Consider the following 16993-nt stretch of genomic DNA (forward strand, 5'->3'; position numbering starts at 1 on the left):
GTCCTATCCCGCCCCGCCCGCCCCGCCGAGCGCTTTTGCGGCGACAAAGCCTGTGGACCCGAGACTAGCTCGGGCGGGGCGGGGAATCCCGGGAGCGGCGTCCGCGTCCGCCAATCGGGGCCGCGGGCCAGGGACGGAAAGCCAATCATCACGAAGAGAGGCGTGGTCGCGGGGTTAGCCCGGCCTCGACGCCCGGCACCGACGGGGCTACTGGGTCCTAGCGCCCGACGATTTCACAGTGGTTTGCGGACCCCTCCCACGGAGGTGGGGGGCGACGCCAAGGGCACCCCTAATCACATCCCCGTCTCCAAGCCCGCGCCATCTCAGCCTGACTGCAAATTTACGAGGCCTGCCTGCTGGAGGCCGGGGCAGACGGGGTGAGTTCGGGGCGTGGGTGGGTGGAAGAGAGGTCTGAGTCCGACCTCGCCTCTCTTGGGGCCCGGTGATTTCCCGACGCGGAGAGACCCAATCGGATGCAGAGAGGACGCATTGGTTCTAATTATTTAGTTATTAACGATAATAATGGGGATAATCAGAATTCTAACACCAGCTGGTATTTAATGAGCGCTGACTGTGCCGATCGCCCCACGTGGATTTTCTCATCCCACTAGAGCAGGAGGCGGGGCAAATCTCCGATTTCACAGGCGACAAACCCGCCCAGAGAGGGGACGCAGGTGCTCTGGGGCGCACAGTGAGTCAAGTGCATGCGACTCTGAGGCCTGTGCTCTGGACCCCTCCCCATCCTCCTTCCAACAGCCCTCCCACGATTGGGTCACCACGCAAGCAGTTTCAAGTTCCTCCAAGCGTAGGGTGCAGCTCCCCCGGCCTCCGGGCCTCCAACAGCAGTGGAGGCCTGCACTCCACTGCACTCTGGAGCCAGAGTCACGGGATCCAGCCCCAGCCCCACCCCCTCCTAGCTCTTCCGGCTGGGACGAATCCATTTCGGGGGGCCTCAGTCTCCCGAGCTCTAGAATGGGTATAATGTATGTTTAAAAGGATATAAGCTTTATCTTTTTTTTTTTTTTTTTTGGCCTCACCGCGCGGCAGGTAGGATCTTAATTCCCTGACCAGGGATGGAACCCGCGCCCCCTGCAGTGGAAGCGAGGAGTCTTAACCACTGGACCAGCAGGGAAGTCCTTTAAGCGTTCTCTCAATATTCTCAGCCAGAAAGGCTTTCCAGCACCCTCTCCTCCCCCCTCGGTTATTACTCCGGGTTCCACAGTGTCCTGGGCTGCCCCCATCACAACCCTGACACCTCCTCCTTTCCCTGCCCCAATTGTAACTGTCTCCCCCACTGGACCATGATCCCTGTGAAGGCAGGAACCAGGTCCCTCTTAGTCACTGCGTTGTCCCCAGCGATGCCTGGCACATAGTAGGAACTCAAGAAACATCTGTCAACCGACTGAATGGTGGACATACAGGCAGAGAATCAGAAATGCAGACAGAAATTGGGAAACAGAGGGGAACCCACTTATAAACTTGAAGCCCAGGCAGCCCAAGGGGTGCCTGGCCCAGACGCCCACACTGACGCAGACCACCGACAATTCTTTCATGAAAAGGAGCCTGAAAAACTGGTGTGGATGGGGAATAGTGGCTCCAAGAGATATAGCCTGGCAGGGGAAGAAAGGAGATAAGGGGTAGACCCAGATCTTTGATAAATAGATTAGGAGAGATAAGAACCACAAGTCTTTCCTCCCTGCTGGGTATGCTCCCCTTCCATGATTTCTCCGAAGGAAATGGAAGACGACTTTTAAAATTACTAGCCTAGGGACTCCCCTGGTAGTCCAGTGGCTGAGACTCTGCGGAGTTCCCAGTGCAGGGAGCCCAGGTTCGATCCCTGGTCAGGGAACTAGATCCCACATGCTGCAAATAAGAGTTCGCATGCTGCAGCTAAAAATAGATCCTGCATACCGCAACTAAGACTCAGTGCAGCCAAATAAATATTAAAAAAAAATACTAGGCTAAGCTTTTCATTTGCATTCCTCCTCTCCTTTCACCCCTCAACACTTCACACCCATTTTTTAAAAGTCTTTATTGAACTTGTTACAATATTGCTTTTTTTTTTTAATATATATAAACGTATTTATTTTTGGCTGCGCTGGGTCTTTGTTGCTGCATGCGGGCTTTCTCTAGTTGCGGCGAGCGGGGGCTACTCTTCGTTGCGGTGCTCGGCCTTCTCATTGTGGTGGCTTCTCTTGTTGTGGAGCACGGGCTCTAGGCGCGCGGGCTTCAGTAGTTGCGGCACGTGGGCTCAGTAGTTGCGGCTCGCAGGCTCTAGAGCACAGGCTCAGTAGCTGTGGCGCACGGGCTTAGTCGCTCCGCGGCATGTGGGATCTTCCCGGACCAGGGCATGAACCTGTGTCGCCTGCATTGGCAGGTGGATTCTTAACCCCTGTGCCACCAGGGAAGTTGCCACACCCATTTTACAGATGAGAAAACTGAGGCTCAGACAGACGTCCCTTGCCAGAGGGCAAGCAGCTAACAAGAGGCGGATTCAAGTTTCCAACTGAGCTCCCTGTGACTTCCAATACCTTTGAGTTATTTATTCACTGGCAGGAGAGAGCCCACCTGGAGGGAAAGGTGGCTCAGTTTTCCCTCTTATCCGCCTCCTGTGTGGGTCAGGAACACAAGACGTCATCCCCGCAGCCCCTTGGGGCAGATGCAGCAGGGGAACGAGCGGATGTTTGGCAGAGGCACCAGCACATCTCTGATCTCTGGGTCCTTGCGCTGTTAGAGTCAGCTAGTATTTCCTGGCCTTGACTCTGTGGGGAAGGCAGGAACAAAGCTGATTCTGACCCTGGGGGAGCCAGGGAGCTGCCTCCGGAGCATCATCATTCATTCATTCATGAACTCATTCATTCATTCATGAACTCATTCATTCATTCATGAACTCATTCATTCATTCATGAACTCATTCATTCAGTGGACCTGGTCTCAGGCTGAGCAACTGTGGACCCCCAAAGCTTCTGAAGCCCCTCGTCTTAAGGTGGGGGGGCGGAGCCACACCCTCCGAGCCCCCCGTGGTCAGTGCTGGGGCTGGAAGAATCGGACCAAAAGGGTGATTAAGTGGCAGAGGAGTTCGGACATTACCCCCAGGTCACTGGAGCCACAGCAGAGTTTTTAGAAGCGGGGAGGGTCAGATAAAACGTCTGTGGGGGTGAGGGTGAGGGCGGTTTATTCCAAAACAGGCCTCAGCTGCATGGGTGGGACACCAGTGGAGGGCATACATGACCCGAATAAGAGGCAGACTTGCTGGGAAGATCAGAGAAGGCCATTGCCTAGGGGAAGGAATGACAGGAAGGAGAGATAAATGCCCAGCCCTCAGAGAAGGACAGACAGGCTTGTGGTCAGGAGAGATCTGGACATCCTTTGATGCCCCCAGAGCATCCCCAGCCCCCTCAGACGCGCCAGAACCGCGTCTCCCCTCCTCCCAGCTGGAGATCAGATGTCCCGGTGGCCGCTGTCCAGCCTCCGGAGAGGTGCTTCCTTTGATCTTCTTCTGACCCAGGTCAAAATGGGGGACGGGGGCGCACTCAGAGAGGGAGGGTTCGGATGGAGGCTCAGAAGAAATTTCCTTAGATCCCTGGGTGGCTGTGCAGAGCCCACAGCCAAGACCAAACCCAGGCAGTTTCATGCAAGCCACTCAGTTTCCCTTTCTGTGAAATGGAGGTGAGAGAAGCAACTCTGAATAGAGTTCTTGGGAGGTCTTAGGGAGATCAGACAGGGAAAGAACTTCTTGGGCCCTGGAACGGGGTTTCTCAAGCTGGCCAGTATTGACAGTTGGCCCTGGATTGTTCTCTGTGGTGAGAGCTGGCCTGGGCATTGCAGCATCTCTGGTCCCCACCCACCCCCGGCCCCAGTCGTGAAAACCAAAATGGTCTCTCGACATCGGGTGGGGGCAGGGGAGGGGACGAATTGCCCCGAGGTGGGAACCACTGCAGTAGAAAATCCTCTGTAACACGGGCTTCAGTCTCCGTGGACAAGACTAGCCAATGCTTGTCCGTCCTTCTGTCCTACCCTGAGGGCTGGGCATTTATCTCTCCTTCCTGCGTCATCCCTACCCCTAGGCAGGGCCTTCTCTGATCTGAGCACTATGCCGTGAAGTAAACTCATTCGAGTGAATTAAACTCATTATATCCTTCCAACATCTCATAAAGGCAGACATGGTTATTATCCTACTTCACAGAGGGAGCAAACTGAGGTGCAGAGAGTTTTGATAAATTGCCCAAGTCACACAGCTGGGGCTCAGCGCCACCTCCCTGAGCTCCTGAGGGTCCAGCAGCAGTGGGGGTGCCCCCTCCTCAGAGGTCTGAGACCCCCGTCTCCACACCCCTTCGTTGCGGCAGCTGATACCTCTGTGTTTCCCTTTTGCCTCCTCGGCCCTTCGATGCCGATGAAAGCAATCCCCTGTATTAAATTCACTCTGTAAAAAAGCCTGAGCAGGGCTGATCTATCCTGGGAGCACCGACAACACCCTGATCCTTCCTGGGGGTGGAGAGAAGTTGAACCACCCTATGCTAGCAAATAAGCATTAAAAACATAAACGGGGGACTTCCTTGGTGGTCCAGTGGTTAAGACTCTGACTTCCAACTCAGGGGGAGCAGGTTCAATCCCTGGTCGGGAGCTGAGATCCCACATGCCTCGCTGCCAAAAAACCAAAACATAAAACAGAAGCAATATTGTAACAAATTGAATAAAGACTTTAAAAATGGTCCACATCAAAAAAATCTTTAAAAAAGTAAATGGGGGACTTCCCTGGCGGTCCAGTGGTTAAGACTCCGTGCTCCCAATTCAGGAGGCACAGGGTCGACCCCTGGTCCTGGTCGGGGAACTAAGGTCCCACATGAGCACGGCATGGCCAAAAAATAAATAAAAATAAACGGGAGGCACCACACCCCAGTAATTTCATGTCTTCCTACCTACCCTGGAAAAGCCAACCAGGGACATCAGACAGCAGGTTGAGAACGTTTGAAGCAGGGGCTGCAATACAGTCATATCGAGAAAAACCAGAACCTGCGTCAGCCAGGGCTCATTAAACAGGTGGTGATGCGGTCCTGCTGTGGAATGTTACCCAGCGCCAGAGGGAACGAGGCACTGCTCCGGACCTCACATATAAAACCACTGGGAGAAAGGCTATGAACTCTCAGTTTGCAGGGGATGTTCACAGCATGATGGCCATGTGATCCCAAAAAGCAAGATGTGAGCTCACATTCCTTATAGGAATACATTCACACTCGTGTGTGTGTGTGTGTGTGTGTGTGTGTGTGTGTGTGTGTACGCGCGCGCACGCACGTGTTGTGTGTTTTGGGGTTTTTTTATAATTAATTTATTTATTTGGCTGTGCAGGGTCTTAGTTGTGGCACACGGGATCTTCGTTGCCACACACGGGATCTTTGGTTGGGGCATGTGGGATCTAGTTCCCTGACCAGGGATCAAACCCGGGCCCCCTGCATTGGCAGCATGGAGTCTTAACCACTGGACGGCCAGGGAAGTCCTGCACGTGTTGTGTTTTGCACTGTGTCTCCCCAACATTCCTAGGTGAAAGTCCTAACCCCCAGGACCTCAGAATGTGACCTTATTTGGAGATAGAGTCACTGCAGATGTAATGATGTAATGATGAGTCACAGCTGGAGCAGAGTGGGCCCTAGTACTATATGACCGGTGACCTTAGAAAAAGGGGAAATTTGGACACAGACACATACGCACAGGGAACGTCACGTGCGCATGAAGGCAGAGATGCCGTGATGCTTCTATAAGTCAAGGCGTGCCGCAGATTGCCAGGGACCCCCGGAAGCTGGGAGAGCACACAGAGCATGGGACAGACTCACGGCCTCAGAAGGAACCAGTCCTGACCAAGCCCTTGATCTTGGACTTCTGGCCCCCAGAACTGTAGCCCTAGGAGACTCATAGAGTGCGTGCGTGCGTGCGTGCGTGTCTAGGAGAAGTTTTGCTAAGAAATGTAACAAGCTGACAATGGAGAGTACGGTGGAGGTATGGTGGCCTTCATACACTACTTTAATTTTGTACAAATGAAATGAATTTGCACATTATTTGCATAATAAAATTAATTTTGTAAACAAAGACATTTAAGCCATCCTTAACAGATCTCATATTTCTATCTAGGACCACAAATCGGGATACTCTTCCTGATTTCGTACTTTAAAAATTTCCAAATGGAGCATAGAAATGAATGCAAAGAAACTAGCATGAAATTATATGACATTAGACAGCTAGAGTTCCTGGTTTTACTGAGAGCTAGGACTTGAGAGAACTTCCTTACTAAGAAAAACCTATTTATAATTTGGGGGCAAAAGGATCTGCTTTTAGATAAACGTATGAAGGATGTAAAGTCAAACAGCAGAAATGCTACTTCTTACATGCTTGTTGGGGGGTGGTGTGTGTCTGGATTGCATGCACTGGACTGAATGCAATGCAGTTTGGACCCAAGACACTTTTGTTTTTTCTAGAAAATACCCACACAGCAAGGAATTTGTATCGATGCCAAAGAGCTCCAAACTTCTTTCAAAATCAACCACAGTAGGGACTTCCCTGGTGGCACAGTGGTTAAGAATCCACCTGCCAATGCAGGAGACACGGGTTCGAGACTTGGTGCGGGAAGATCCCACATGCCGCGGAGCAACTAAGCCCGTGAGCCACAACTACTGAGCCCGCGAGCCACAGCTACTGAGCCTGCGTGCCACAACTACTGAAGAGAAGCCACTGCAATGAGAAGCCCGCACACTGCAACGAAGAGTAGCCCCTGCTCGCCGCAACTACAGAAAGCCCGCACAACAACAAAGACCCGATGCAGCAAAAAATAAATAAAATAAATTTAAAAAAATCAACCTCAATAAATTGGAATGTTGGGATTGACATACACACTACTATTTATAAAACAGATAACTAATAAGAACCTACTGTATAGCACAGGGAATTCTACTCAATCCTCTGTAATGGCCTATATGGGGAAAGAATCTAAAAAAGAATGCCTATATGTATATGTATAACAGATTCACTTTGCTGTACACCTGAAACTAATACAACATTGTAAATCAACTCTACTCCAATAAAAATTTTAAAAATCAACCTCAAAACCTTTCATTTCTTTTTGATACACAGGAAGACCCCTAAATTCCTTGTGTGGTACCTTGGGAGTGGAAGGACAGTTTCTATGCCAACACCAGCCTTGTCAATCAAGCCAAAGAGGCGGGGCTCGGAGGGTAGGTCTTCCCCTGTCTTCTAGCTTGGAATTCTCACCTAGATATGCTAGTTTCTAACCCAGCAGAGAGGCAAGCGAGAGTGGGAAGTGCCACATCGGATTAAGCAACAGAGCAGGATGTGGAATCTGGATCTGTCAAGATCCCGGGGAACTACTCATCTTCCTCAGCCCTGGGCTGGCTCTTCGAAATACAGGTTCATTGGGATTTAATTCACACACCAGATAATGCACCCATTTAAAGTGTACAGTTGTGTGGGTTTTAGTATATTTAAAGAGTTATGCAACCATCACCGCAGTATAATTTTGGAACATTTTGAGCACCCCCAAAAGAAACCCGTGCCCATTAGCAATTACTCTCCATTGCCCCTCCCCAGTGATTCTCTAGCCCCAGGCAACCACTAATCCACTTCCTGTCTCTCTGGCTTTGCTGGTTCTGGACAATTCACATAAATGGAATCATACACTGTGTGGGCTTTTGTGATGGCATCTTTCATTGAGCCTAATGTTTTCAAGGCTTATCCTTGTTGTAGCATGAATCAGCAATTTATTCCTTTTTATGGCCGGTGATATTCTATTGGATGGATGGACCACAGCATTTATCTGTTCATCAACTGATAGACATTTGGGTTGTTTCCGCTTTTTAAAAAATTTTTTTGAAATTTTATTTATTTGGTTGTGCTGGGTCTTGGTTGCGGCAGCCATGCTCCTTAGTTGCGGCTCGCCGGCTCCTTAGTTGTGGCATGCATGTGGGATCTAGTTCCCTGACCAGGGATCGAACCCTGGCCCCCGGCATTGGGAGCACAGGGTCTTAACCACTGCGCCACCAGGGAAGTCCCTGTTTCCACTTTTGCACTAGTGTGAATCTTGCTACTGTGAACATTCATGTACAAGTGTCTTTGTGGACGTATGTTTTTAATTCTCTTGGGTATATCCCTAGGAGTGCAATGGATGGATCGCATGGTAACTCCATGGTTTGTTTTTTTAAACTTTTGAGGAACTGCCAGACTGTTTGCCAAAGCTCCTGCACCTGCCTGTTAGAAATTTACATGATTCATTTATTTGTTTATTCAACATATATGTATGGAGAGTGCCCGTGGGCACTGTTCCGGGTGCTGGGAATATAGCATTGAGCAAACAGGCAGCTCACAGGGAGCAAACGAACATATGGAGAAAAGATAAGACGAGGTGGGGTACAAGCCTGGGAAAGTCTCACTGAAAAGGGGGCCATTTAATCTGGGGGAAGGGCACTCCAGGTGGAAGAAAGCGCGAGTGCAAAGGCCCAGAGGTGGGAATGAATGAAATGTAGGTATCTGAGGAACATCGAGGTAGCCGGTGCTGAGTGAGGAGGAAAGTGCAGGGAGGTGAGAGCCGGAAGGCGATGTCGGCAGATTGTTTAGGTTCTAATGGGCCATCATGAGCACCCAGTAACCACAACTAGCATCCTGGGGTCAGAGGCAACCCCAGTCCAGGCTGTAAGAAGACCAGGCTGCTGCCTGGGGATCCCCAAGATCCCAGGGCAGAGTCTCCTGGCCCTCCATCTTCACGAGGTCCTTGCAATTTTCCTGTCCACACCACCTTTTCCTAAATGCTTCCAGCCCAGCTCCCGGTCTCATCCTCGCAGCATCCCAGCCTCCTGGTCCTGAACACCGTGCAAAATCTCCATTGCACAGGAGAGAAAGCAGAGGCCCCTTCACAGGAAAGAGAGTAGCCCCTGCATCCAAAGGCCCCCGGCTCAGAGCAGGGCGGGGCACGGCGGGGGCGTCGGGGGCTACAAGTCCTGTCAATAAACGGGAAATTTCCCCTCCAGGTTTGCTAAGAACAGGTCCCCACCTTGCCATGGGGTAAGGGGCTGCTCCGAAAGACCTTAATCCCTCCCCTAGCAACCTGCCGCCGTCCCAGGGTAACTAGGGCGGGGCTCAACTCGGAGTCACAGGTCCCCGGATCCTGCAGGGGCGGGGAGTCTCGCCTTCAGAGGGGGAGGAGGAGTCCGCGCCGCGCCTACTGGCCCTTTAAGAAGCTCCTCCTTGCGATGCTTCAAAGCATCCTGATTGGTCCCGAGAGCCGCCGAGCGCAGCCGACCTGATTGGTCCCGAGAGCCGCCGAGCGCAGCCGAACTTGACGCACCCGCCCGCAGCGTTCCCTACTTACCTCCCACGCGGCTCAGCTGCCGCCCCAGCCAATCACCAACGGGCGCGCCGACCCTCATCTACATGGTCACGCCCCAGGGGAAGGGCATACCCAATCCGATCGCTCGCCGAACCGTCATTAGCATGCCGGGGGCGGGACAGGGCGGGGCGGACGGCAGGGGTGGGCGGCAGGGGCGGGCTCGGGGAGGTTGGTTGGAGCGTCGTAGCAGCCGAGAGGTCCCGGAAAGTTTCTTTGGAGGTGAAAACAGCCGCGGAACTCGGGGCCCTGCGAGGCGGCGGGGGCACGGGGGTCCAGGGGCCGGTGCGGGGCCCTTCCCGGGCCGGGGGGGTGCGGACCTGGGCCTCCTGGGGAGGCGATTGCCCAACAAAGGATCCTTGGGGCGCCTGCCCTCGAGGGCCTCCCCGCCCCCGGTTCCGGCCCCCCCAGGCGCCCCGGACCCGGCTTTCCGGGGCTCCCCAGCCCGGCCCCGTCGTCACCGGCTTGGGCGGCCCTCATCGGCCACGCGTCTACGTTCCAGGTGCGGCCGGGAGTGGCCATGTCCCACGGTCCCAAGCAGCCCGGCGCGGCCGCCGCGTGAGTGCGACATCCCCTCCCCCCAGCCCACTCGGAGCTGCAGCCTAGCCCCCACCTCGTCCCGTTGGAGCTCCTCGACCCCCGCCCCCCAGGGTCTTGACTTCCCCGACTTGGAGCAGGCCCTCCCCCTTAGGCCCCCACGGGCTTCTCCCCCAAACCTCCGGGCTCCAGTTCCTTTCAGGGGTCCCCTAGCCTCCCCTACTGCTCTTGCCCGAACCCTGGATCCTGACCTCCTCTGACCCCTGCTTCCTGAACTCAGGAACCCCTAGCTGCCAGCGTTAGCGTCGTGGGGGCGTGGGTGGCCCTGGCGTCCCGTGGCTCTAGTCTCTCCCACGCCCCCTGTGGCCCCCCCCTAGTGCTTCTGCCTCAACCCCCGGATCCTGATCCTCTCAGAGCCCTCCTCTGAGGGAGGACTCAAGGCCCTCTCTGCCAACTCCGCCGTCGGTGTTGGGAAGTGGGGGTGACCCTGGCTTCCCATGGCTCCAGGCCGGCGAGCGGCAAGGCTCCAGGACAGCATGGGGGCTTCGTGGTGGCTGTCAAGCAAGAGCGCGGCGAGGGCCCGAGGGCCGGAGAGAAGGGGTCCCACGAGGAGGAGGTGAGAGTCCCTGCACTGTGGTGGCGGCGGCCCTTAGTCTTGAAGCTCCGCCCCGAACTCAATTTGAATTCGTTGTGGCTCCGCCCACAGTCCAGATTTCCCTCCAGATGCTGAGGCCCCGCCCCGTGCCAGATACCACGCCCCAAGAGCTCCACTGCCACTCTAAGTCCAGGCCCCGCCCACTGCCCAGGGATCGAAGCCAGTACGGAAGCCACGGCCACAACGAGGCCACGCCCACAACACAAGCCAGCCCCAACCCTGGGCTGATCCTCTGTCCCCAGTACTTCTCTGATCCCTTTACCCCTGGCCAGGGGTCTCTTAACCACACTCTCCCAACCCTGAACCCTGACCAGGCCATACTTCCAGGCCTTCTGGGTCCTACCTTGTGGTTAGGCCCCGCCCAAGTCTTTCAGGGCCCCGCCCCTTCCCCTCTGGGCCCGGCCCCAGCCCTCCAGGCCCCTCCCAACGGCGAGGCTGGGTTCTGCAGCCGGTGAAGAAGCGAGGCTGGCCCAAAGGCAAGAAGCGGAAGAAAATCCTGCCGAATGGGCCCAAGGCACCTGTCACCGGCTACGTGCGCTTCCTGAACGAGCGGCGCGAGCAGATCCGGACGCGCCACCCGGACCTGCCCTTTCCTGAGATCACCAAGATGCTGGGCGCCGAGTGGAGCAAGCTGCAGCCGGCGGAGAAGCAGGTGGGGACGGCTCGGGACAACTGACCTTCCCTCACCCACTCAGATACCCACCTGCAGCCACTTACCCCAAAGGAACAGGTGTGGAGGGTCCTTCGTTCCTCCTGGACTCCAGGACCTGGAGAACTGACCACCCATTAGCTCTCTCCAGCTTGTTGAAGGGAGGGGAGAGTAGCAGTAGGCTGGAATAGACATAAAATTTAATAAACAACGTTAGACTAAAGAAGTAGGGGTGGGGGCTGGATTTCTGTTAGAAACCTTATGGTTTTTAAGTTCTGGTAATTAATTTAAAAATTGCAAAAACATCAAGGAAACGTTAGCACCAGCTTGCACCCTCTACCCTGGGATTTCAACAAGCAAAATGCGTTCGGGAGGGCAGTCCAGCCTGGAGGTGGGAGCCTGCAGACATTCAGACACCAGGGAGTGGTTTATAAAGGCTGGAATTGGGATGAGGTCGGTGAGGTCAGGGAGTTGGGAGGTAGCCTGAGCAGCAGCCTGAAGGGTGGGGTTTTGTCTGGAGGGCAGTAGGGCGCTGTGGGAAGGTGCAGCACAGTGAGCTGACTGATGGAGATGGGGTCTTGGCCTGCGAGGGCTACCCTGCCCCTGGGCTGGGCCAAGCCTTCTCATGCTGCCCCCGCCAGCGGTACCTAGACGAGGCTGAGCGGGAGAAGCAGCAGTACATGAAGGAGCTGAGGGCGTACCAGCAGTCAGAAGCCTACAAGATGTGCACAGAGAAGATCCAGGAAAAGAAGATCAAGAAAGGTGTGAAGGGCCCCAGCCCCCAGGCAGCTGAGTGCCTGCTCTGAGATAGGTGACACAGGCAGACCAACCTACCCCCTCCAAAGGGCTCTCACGGTCCCGTGGGAATGAGACACACGTAACCAGACAGTTGTGAGTGAATAGGGCTGGTCAGCGCTGAGACTGGGCACACACAGATGCGGGGGCGGGGGGAGGGGGCCAGGTGGGGATCTTGACCCAGGATGAGTAGGGCTGACTAGGGGAGGGGAATGATGGTGTTCCAGGCAGGGGGAACAGCACGTGCAGAGCAAAGCGTGGGGTCCGAGGAGACCTGGGAGGCTCACCCTGCCCTCCTCCCTCCCCCACCAGAGGACTCCAGCTCCGGGCTCATGAATACCCTTTTGAATGGACACAAGGTAAGCTTCCCTCCTCCATGGAGGACACCTGGGCAAGAAAGGTCTGGAGGTACTTAGACCTCTGGGTGAGTGAGGACCGTCGCTCCTGGGATGAAGTGAGCGCCCGGTCCAGATGTGTGCAAGCAGAGGCTGGACAGCCACAAAATGGGAAGGCTGTAAAATGGACTCTGACCCAGGTGGCCTGAGGAGACCCTCCCAAGCTTAGGGGATGTCCCAGAGGGGGTGTGGCTGCCCTCCCACCCCCTCCCAAAAATATTGCCACCTTGTCCTGTCGTCCCAGGGTGGAGACTGTGACGGCTTCTCCACTTTCGACGTCCCCATCTTCACGGAAGAGTTCTTGGACCAAAACAAAGGTGAGCGATGACCACAGGTTCTTGGAGCAAGTGTTGGGCCCAGAGGGCGCCAAGGGGGTAGGCAGTGGGTGCCTTCCTCCCCTGCCCCCGTAGACCAGAGAGCTGCGGTGTGGGGCTGGAGGCAGAGCAGTGACGGAAGGCCTGGCGTGAGGCACAGCGAGGGGCAAAGCGCGGCTGAGGGAAGGCAGGGAAGCGCCAGGATCTGACCCGGCTCCCCGCCTACAGCGCGGGAGGCGGAGCTGCGGCGCCTGCGGAAGATGAACGTGGCCTTCGAGGAGCAGAACGCGGTGCTGCAGAGGCACACGCAGAGCATGAGCAGCGCGCGCGAGCGCCTGGAGCAGGAGCTGGCGCTGGAGGAGCGGCGGACACTGGCGCTGCAGCAGCAGCTCCACGCGGTGCGCCAGGCGCTCACCGCCAGCTTCGCCTCGCTGCCGGTGCCGGGTGCGGAGGCCCCGCCCCCGACCACCTAGCCCCGCTCCTCCCACCCCCGCGAGTCCCGCCCCGCTAACTCCGCCCTCGACTACTTCGGGCTCCGCCCAGGCTACCGCGAGTCCCGCCCCCTCTGGCCCGGCTCCGCGAGCCCTACCCCTCACCCCCTCACCAGTCTCTTCACAAACCCTCACCTCCCTCCCCTTCGCCACGCCCCTGCGGACCCCGCTCCCGGCTACCCGAGCGCCTCCCGCCCCGCTGCCCGACCTTGCTGCGCCAGCCCCGCCCACGCTGGCTCTCGCGCCCCGCCTCTGACCCCTCCCCTCATGCCAGTCTTCCGCGTTCTTTCCTCAGCTGAGCTGGGCCAATTTCCCCTCCCCCACTAGCCTCCGCATCCCCCCCATCACGACCCCGCCCTCTCCAACTTGCTTCATCTGACCCCTGCCACAGCTGACCTTGATTTCCCCGGGTCCAGACACCCTGACCGCGCCCGCCCGGCCCCACTGAAGTGCGCCCCCGACCCTCTCCCCAGGACCCCGCGCTTACAGACCCCCACCCTCTGACCTCTGCTTCGGTGGAGACCCCACCGCGGTGACTCCGCTGGGCTCGGCTGACGGGTCCCCCCCCCCCAGGCACAGGCGAGACGCCCACGCTCAGCACCCTGGACTTCTACATGGCGCGGCTGCACGGTGCCATAGAGCGCGACCCCGCGCAGCACGAGAAGCTCATCGTCCGCATCAAGGAGATCCTGGCCCAGGTCGCCAGGTGTGTGCCCCAGCCGGTCTGCCCCCAGGCCCGTTCAGCCCAGCTGGGGCTGCCTTGCGTAGGGGCTGCCTCAGGCTAGACCTTCGCTGGCGGGACCCGGCGAAATAGACTAGCTTTAGGCCTCCAGCGGGGTTTCTGGGGTCTGTGGGCGCTGCCCAGTGGGATCTGGCTGCCGGCTCTTTTTCGGAGGGCACAGCCCATGCGGGATCTATTAGGTGGGGCTGGTTTGATGCAGGTGGCTAATGGCCTAGCCCCTGGGGGCGCTGATTCGGCCTGGTACTCTATTACGACTCTGGTGAATCATCCAGCACTCCCTTGGCCCAGGGGACCCGAGCTTCCCCAAAGCTTCGGGGTGGGTTTTTCTGGGTGCCTCCCAGCTGCCCAGGATAGGTGGGATCAACTCCAGGCTCCCCACCCTGGCATCTGAAGGAGCAGAGAAGGATGGCCTCTAGGGTACCCAGGAAGGGGGTGGGGTTGAGAGGTGATGGGGGTCCCCCCTCACAGATCTTCTCCCTTCTGTCACAGTGAGCATCTATGAGGGTGTCTGCTGCCCCATGATCCAGAGAAGACCAAGCCCTGGTCACGGCCCCTCCCCCACCCCCACCCCATGGAGGAGGGGTGTGGGTCCATCCTTTGGGGCCAGGCCCAGTCCTGCACCTTGGGGGCTCCAGCCCCCCTAAAATTAAATTTCTACAGCATCCCTCTAGCTATCAGTCTCCCCAGCACCCCAACCCAGAAAAATCGCCCACCACGCACAGTGCACAGAACCCCATGGCCCCAGGGCCCACCACAGGGCACGTCACACTACACGGATGTGGGAACAGCACGCATGGACAGCGTGACCCGGGACAGGAGGAGACCCGCAGCCGCTCATCCGCCCAGTGTGGGGAGAGTTACACACCCTACACCGGCTCTCCAGGACCAGTCCCTGGACACAGAGCAGAGAAAACCCACACCTGACACACTGGGACTCCTGCCTGGCAGGTGCCACCCTAAGTGCCCACACGGCCAGGCACGCCGCAGGGACACACTCTCACACTCCGGGCGGGGCCCTCTACCCCAGAATGGGGGGGCTGGTACTGACCACCCTACCCTCATCCAGCTGAGGGACCCCCATGGAGGGGGCCCCTTTGCCACTGCTCAATTGGACTTTTTAAATAAAAATGGAATTTGAATTTCAAGCTTGTGCCTGTGTGTCTTTTGGAGGGAAACAGGCCAGGACCCTCTGTTGGGGTCCTAAGCCTACTCTCCCCAGCCCCTGGCAACCAGAAATCCACTTTCTTTTTTTTTTTTTTTTTTTTTTTTTGGGCCATACCACGTGGCATGTGGGATCTTAGTTCCCCGACCAGGGGTGGAACCCATGCCCCCTGCATTGGAAGCCCGGAGCCTTAACCACTAGACCACTAGGGAAGTCCCACAAATCCACTTTCTGTCTCTGGATCTACCTGTTCCGGACATTTCATATAAATGGAATCACATGCTGCGTGTCCTTTTGTGTCTGGCTTCTCTCACTGAGCATCGTGTTCTCAAAGTTCATCCACATTGTAGTGCATGTCAGTGCTTCATTCCTTCTTCTGGCTGAATAATATTCCACTGTGTGGATGGCCCACATTTTGTTTATCCAGCATCTGTTGATGGCCCTTCGGGTTGTTCCCACCTTTTGGTTGCTGTGAATCGTACTCCTGAGAACATGCATGTACAGGTTTTTGTTTGAACACCTGCCCTCACTTCTGGGTCGATCCTGAGAAGCAGACATGCTGGGTCAGATGGCAATTCTATGCTTAACTTACTGGGGAACCCTCTCAGAGACTTCAGCCTTTAATGGAATGTTTGGGGCAGCTTAAAAATTCTGGGAAGTAATTTGACAAGCACTGATGTTACCGGTTGAATTTTGTCCCCTCCAAAGAAAATCTTGAAGCCCTGACCCCCAGAACCTCAAAATGTGACCGTATTTGGCAATAGGGTCACTGTAGATATGATTAGTTAAGATGAGGTCATGGAGTGGGGCAGCCTCTAATCCAATATGACTGATGTCCTTATAAGAAGATAAAGATTTGGACACAGCTGCAGAGAGGAGACAGCCATGTGACAACGGAGGCAGACACGAGCAAAGCATGCCTCCAAGGAATGCCAAGGATGACCAGCCACCAACAGAAGCCAGGAGGGGCAGGAAGGATGCCACCCAGGGTGTCAGAGGAGCTCGGTCTTGCTGATTTCTAGCCTCCAGAACTGTGAGAGAGTAAATTTCTGTTGTTCATGAGCCAGCCAGTTGGTGGTACTTTGTTACGGTTGTCCCAGGAGACTCGAAAAACGATACTCTCACACACCCACGTCCAAGTGTGTGCTCCCTCCTCTCACGCCCTCCCTGGCTCCGTACCCTCATCCCAAATTTGGAGTTTACCATTCCTGGGCAGGTCTTTACCTACTTTTAGCACAAAAGGATGTCTTCCCACAAGAGTACCATCCTGATGGATTTTTTTTTGGTTCGTTTTCTAAAGGTTCGAAAGTAGACGACTCTGTGGCTTCTAGTTTATCACAAAGTTGTGCAACCACCAGCCCAACTTAATTCCAGAACATTTTCATCACCCCCAAAACAAACCCCCCTCCCATTAGCCATCACTCCCCATCCTCCCCTCCCCCAGCCCCAGGCAACCACGAATCCACTTTCTGTCTCCATGGATCTGCCTGTTCTGGACACTTCATCTAAACGGCATCACACGCTACGTGGCCTTTGTAATCTGGCTTCTTTCAATGAGCATTGTGTTTCCAAGGTTCATCTGTGCTATAGTGTGTATCCCATTTTGCACGTTTTTAAACTTTACATAAATTTTCTTACATCGTCCAAAGCCTTCTGCAACTTGCCTGTTTTCATCAATGCTTGGTTTCTGAGATTCATCCAAGGCGAAAGGCCTCTCTTTGGAGCTGCTATATGACATTCCACTGCTGTTTATTGAGCCAACCATCGTTCCTGTCGGTGATGCCTAGATGCTGTGTTCCCAGGGGATTCTGAGAGACGCCTCCTGGTGCCCAGAACTTCCTTCTAATTTATCTGTAACCCAGTGTGCCCAC

General features: G+C 55.6%; 1 protein-coding gene across 5 annotated transcripts; it reads left to right on the plus strand.

Annotated features, from left to right (window-relative positions):
- Window positions 1-9542: 9542 nt before the first annotated feature.
- On the plus strand, window positions 9543-15105 carry HMG20B (high mobility group 20B). Of its 5 annotated transcripts, XM_060145643.1 has the most exons (10): window positions 9543-9604; window positions 9885-9940; window positions 10427-10535; window positions 11023-11226; window positions 11814-11985; window positions 12331-12377; window positions 12658-12730; window positions 12956-13171; window positions 13792-13924; window positions 14621-15105. In XM_060145643.1, the coding sequence occupies exons 2-10, from the start codon at window positions 9903-9905 to the stop codon at window positions 15096-15098; spliced, it is 1470 nt and encodes a 489-aa protein (XP_060001626.1). In that variant the 5' UTR covers window positions 9543-9604; window positions 9885-9902; the 3' UTR covers window positions 15099-15105. The 5 variants fall into 5 exon arrangements, with proteins under 5 accessions (XP_060001626.1, XP_060001631.1, XP_060001630.1 ...); XM_060145648.1 differs by lacking the exon at window positions 9543-9604 and having other exon boundaries at window positions 9627-9940; window positions 14450-14764; XM_060145647.1 differs by lacking the exon at window positions 9543-9604 and having other exon boundaries at window positions 9628-9940; window positions 13692-13924.
- Window positions 15106-16993: the final 1888 nt, after the last annotated feature.

Source organism: Lagenorhynchus albirostris, chromosome 3, assembly GCF_949774975.1.
Source record: "Lagenorhynchus albirostris chromosome 3, mLagAlb1.1, whole genome shotgun sequence".
Taxonomy (NCBI): Eukaryota; Metazoa; Chordata; class Mammalia; order Artiodactyla; family Delphinidae; genus Lagenorhynchus; species Lagenorhynchus albirostris.

Coding starts and splice junctions, on each gene's coding strand:
- HMG20B (XM_060145643.1), top strand. CDS start 9,903: ATGTCCCACGGTCCCAAGCAGCCCGGCGCGGCCGCCGC. Junction 12,731..12,955: donor GTTCTTGGACCAAAACAAAG/GTGAGCGATGAC, acceptor CCCCGCCTACAG/CGCGGGAGGCGGAGCTGCGG. Junction 13,172..13,791: donor CGCCTCGCTGCCGGTGCCGG/GTGCGGAGGCCC, acceptor CCCCCCCCCCAG/GCACAGGCGAGACGCCCACG.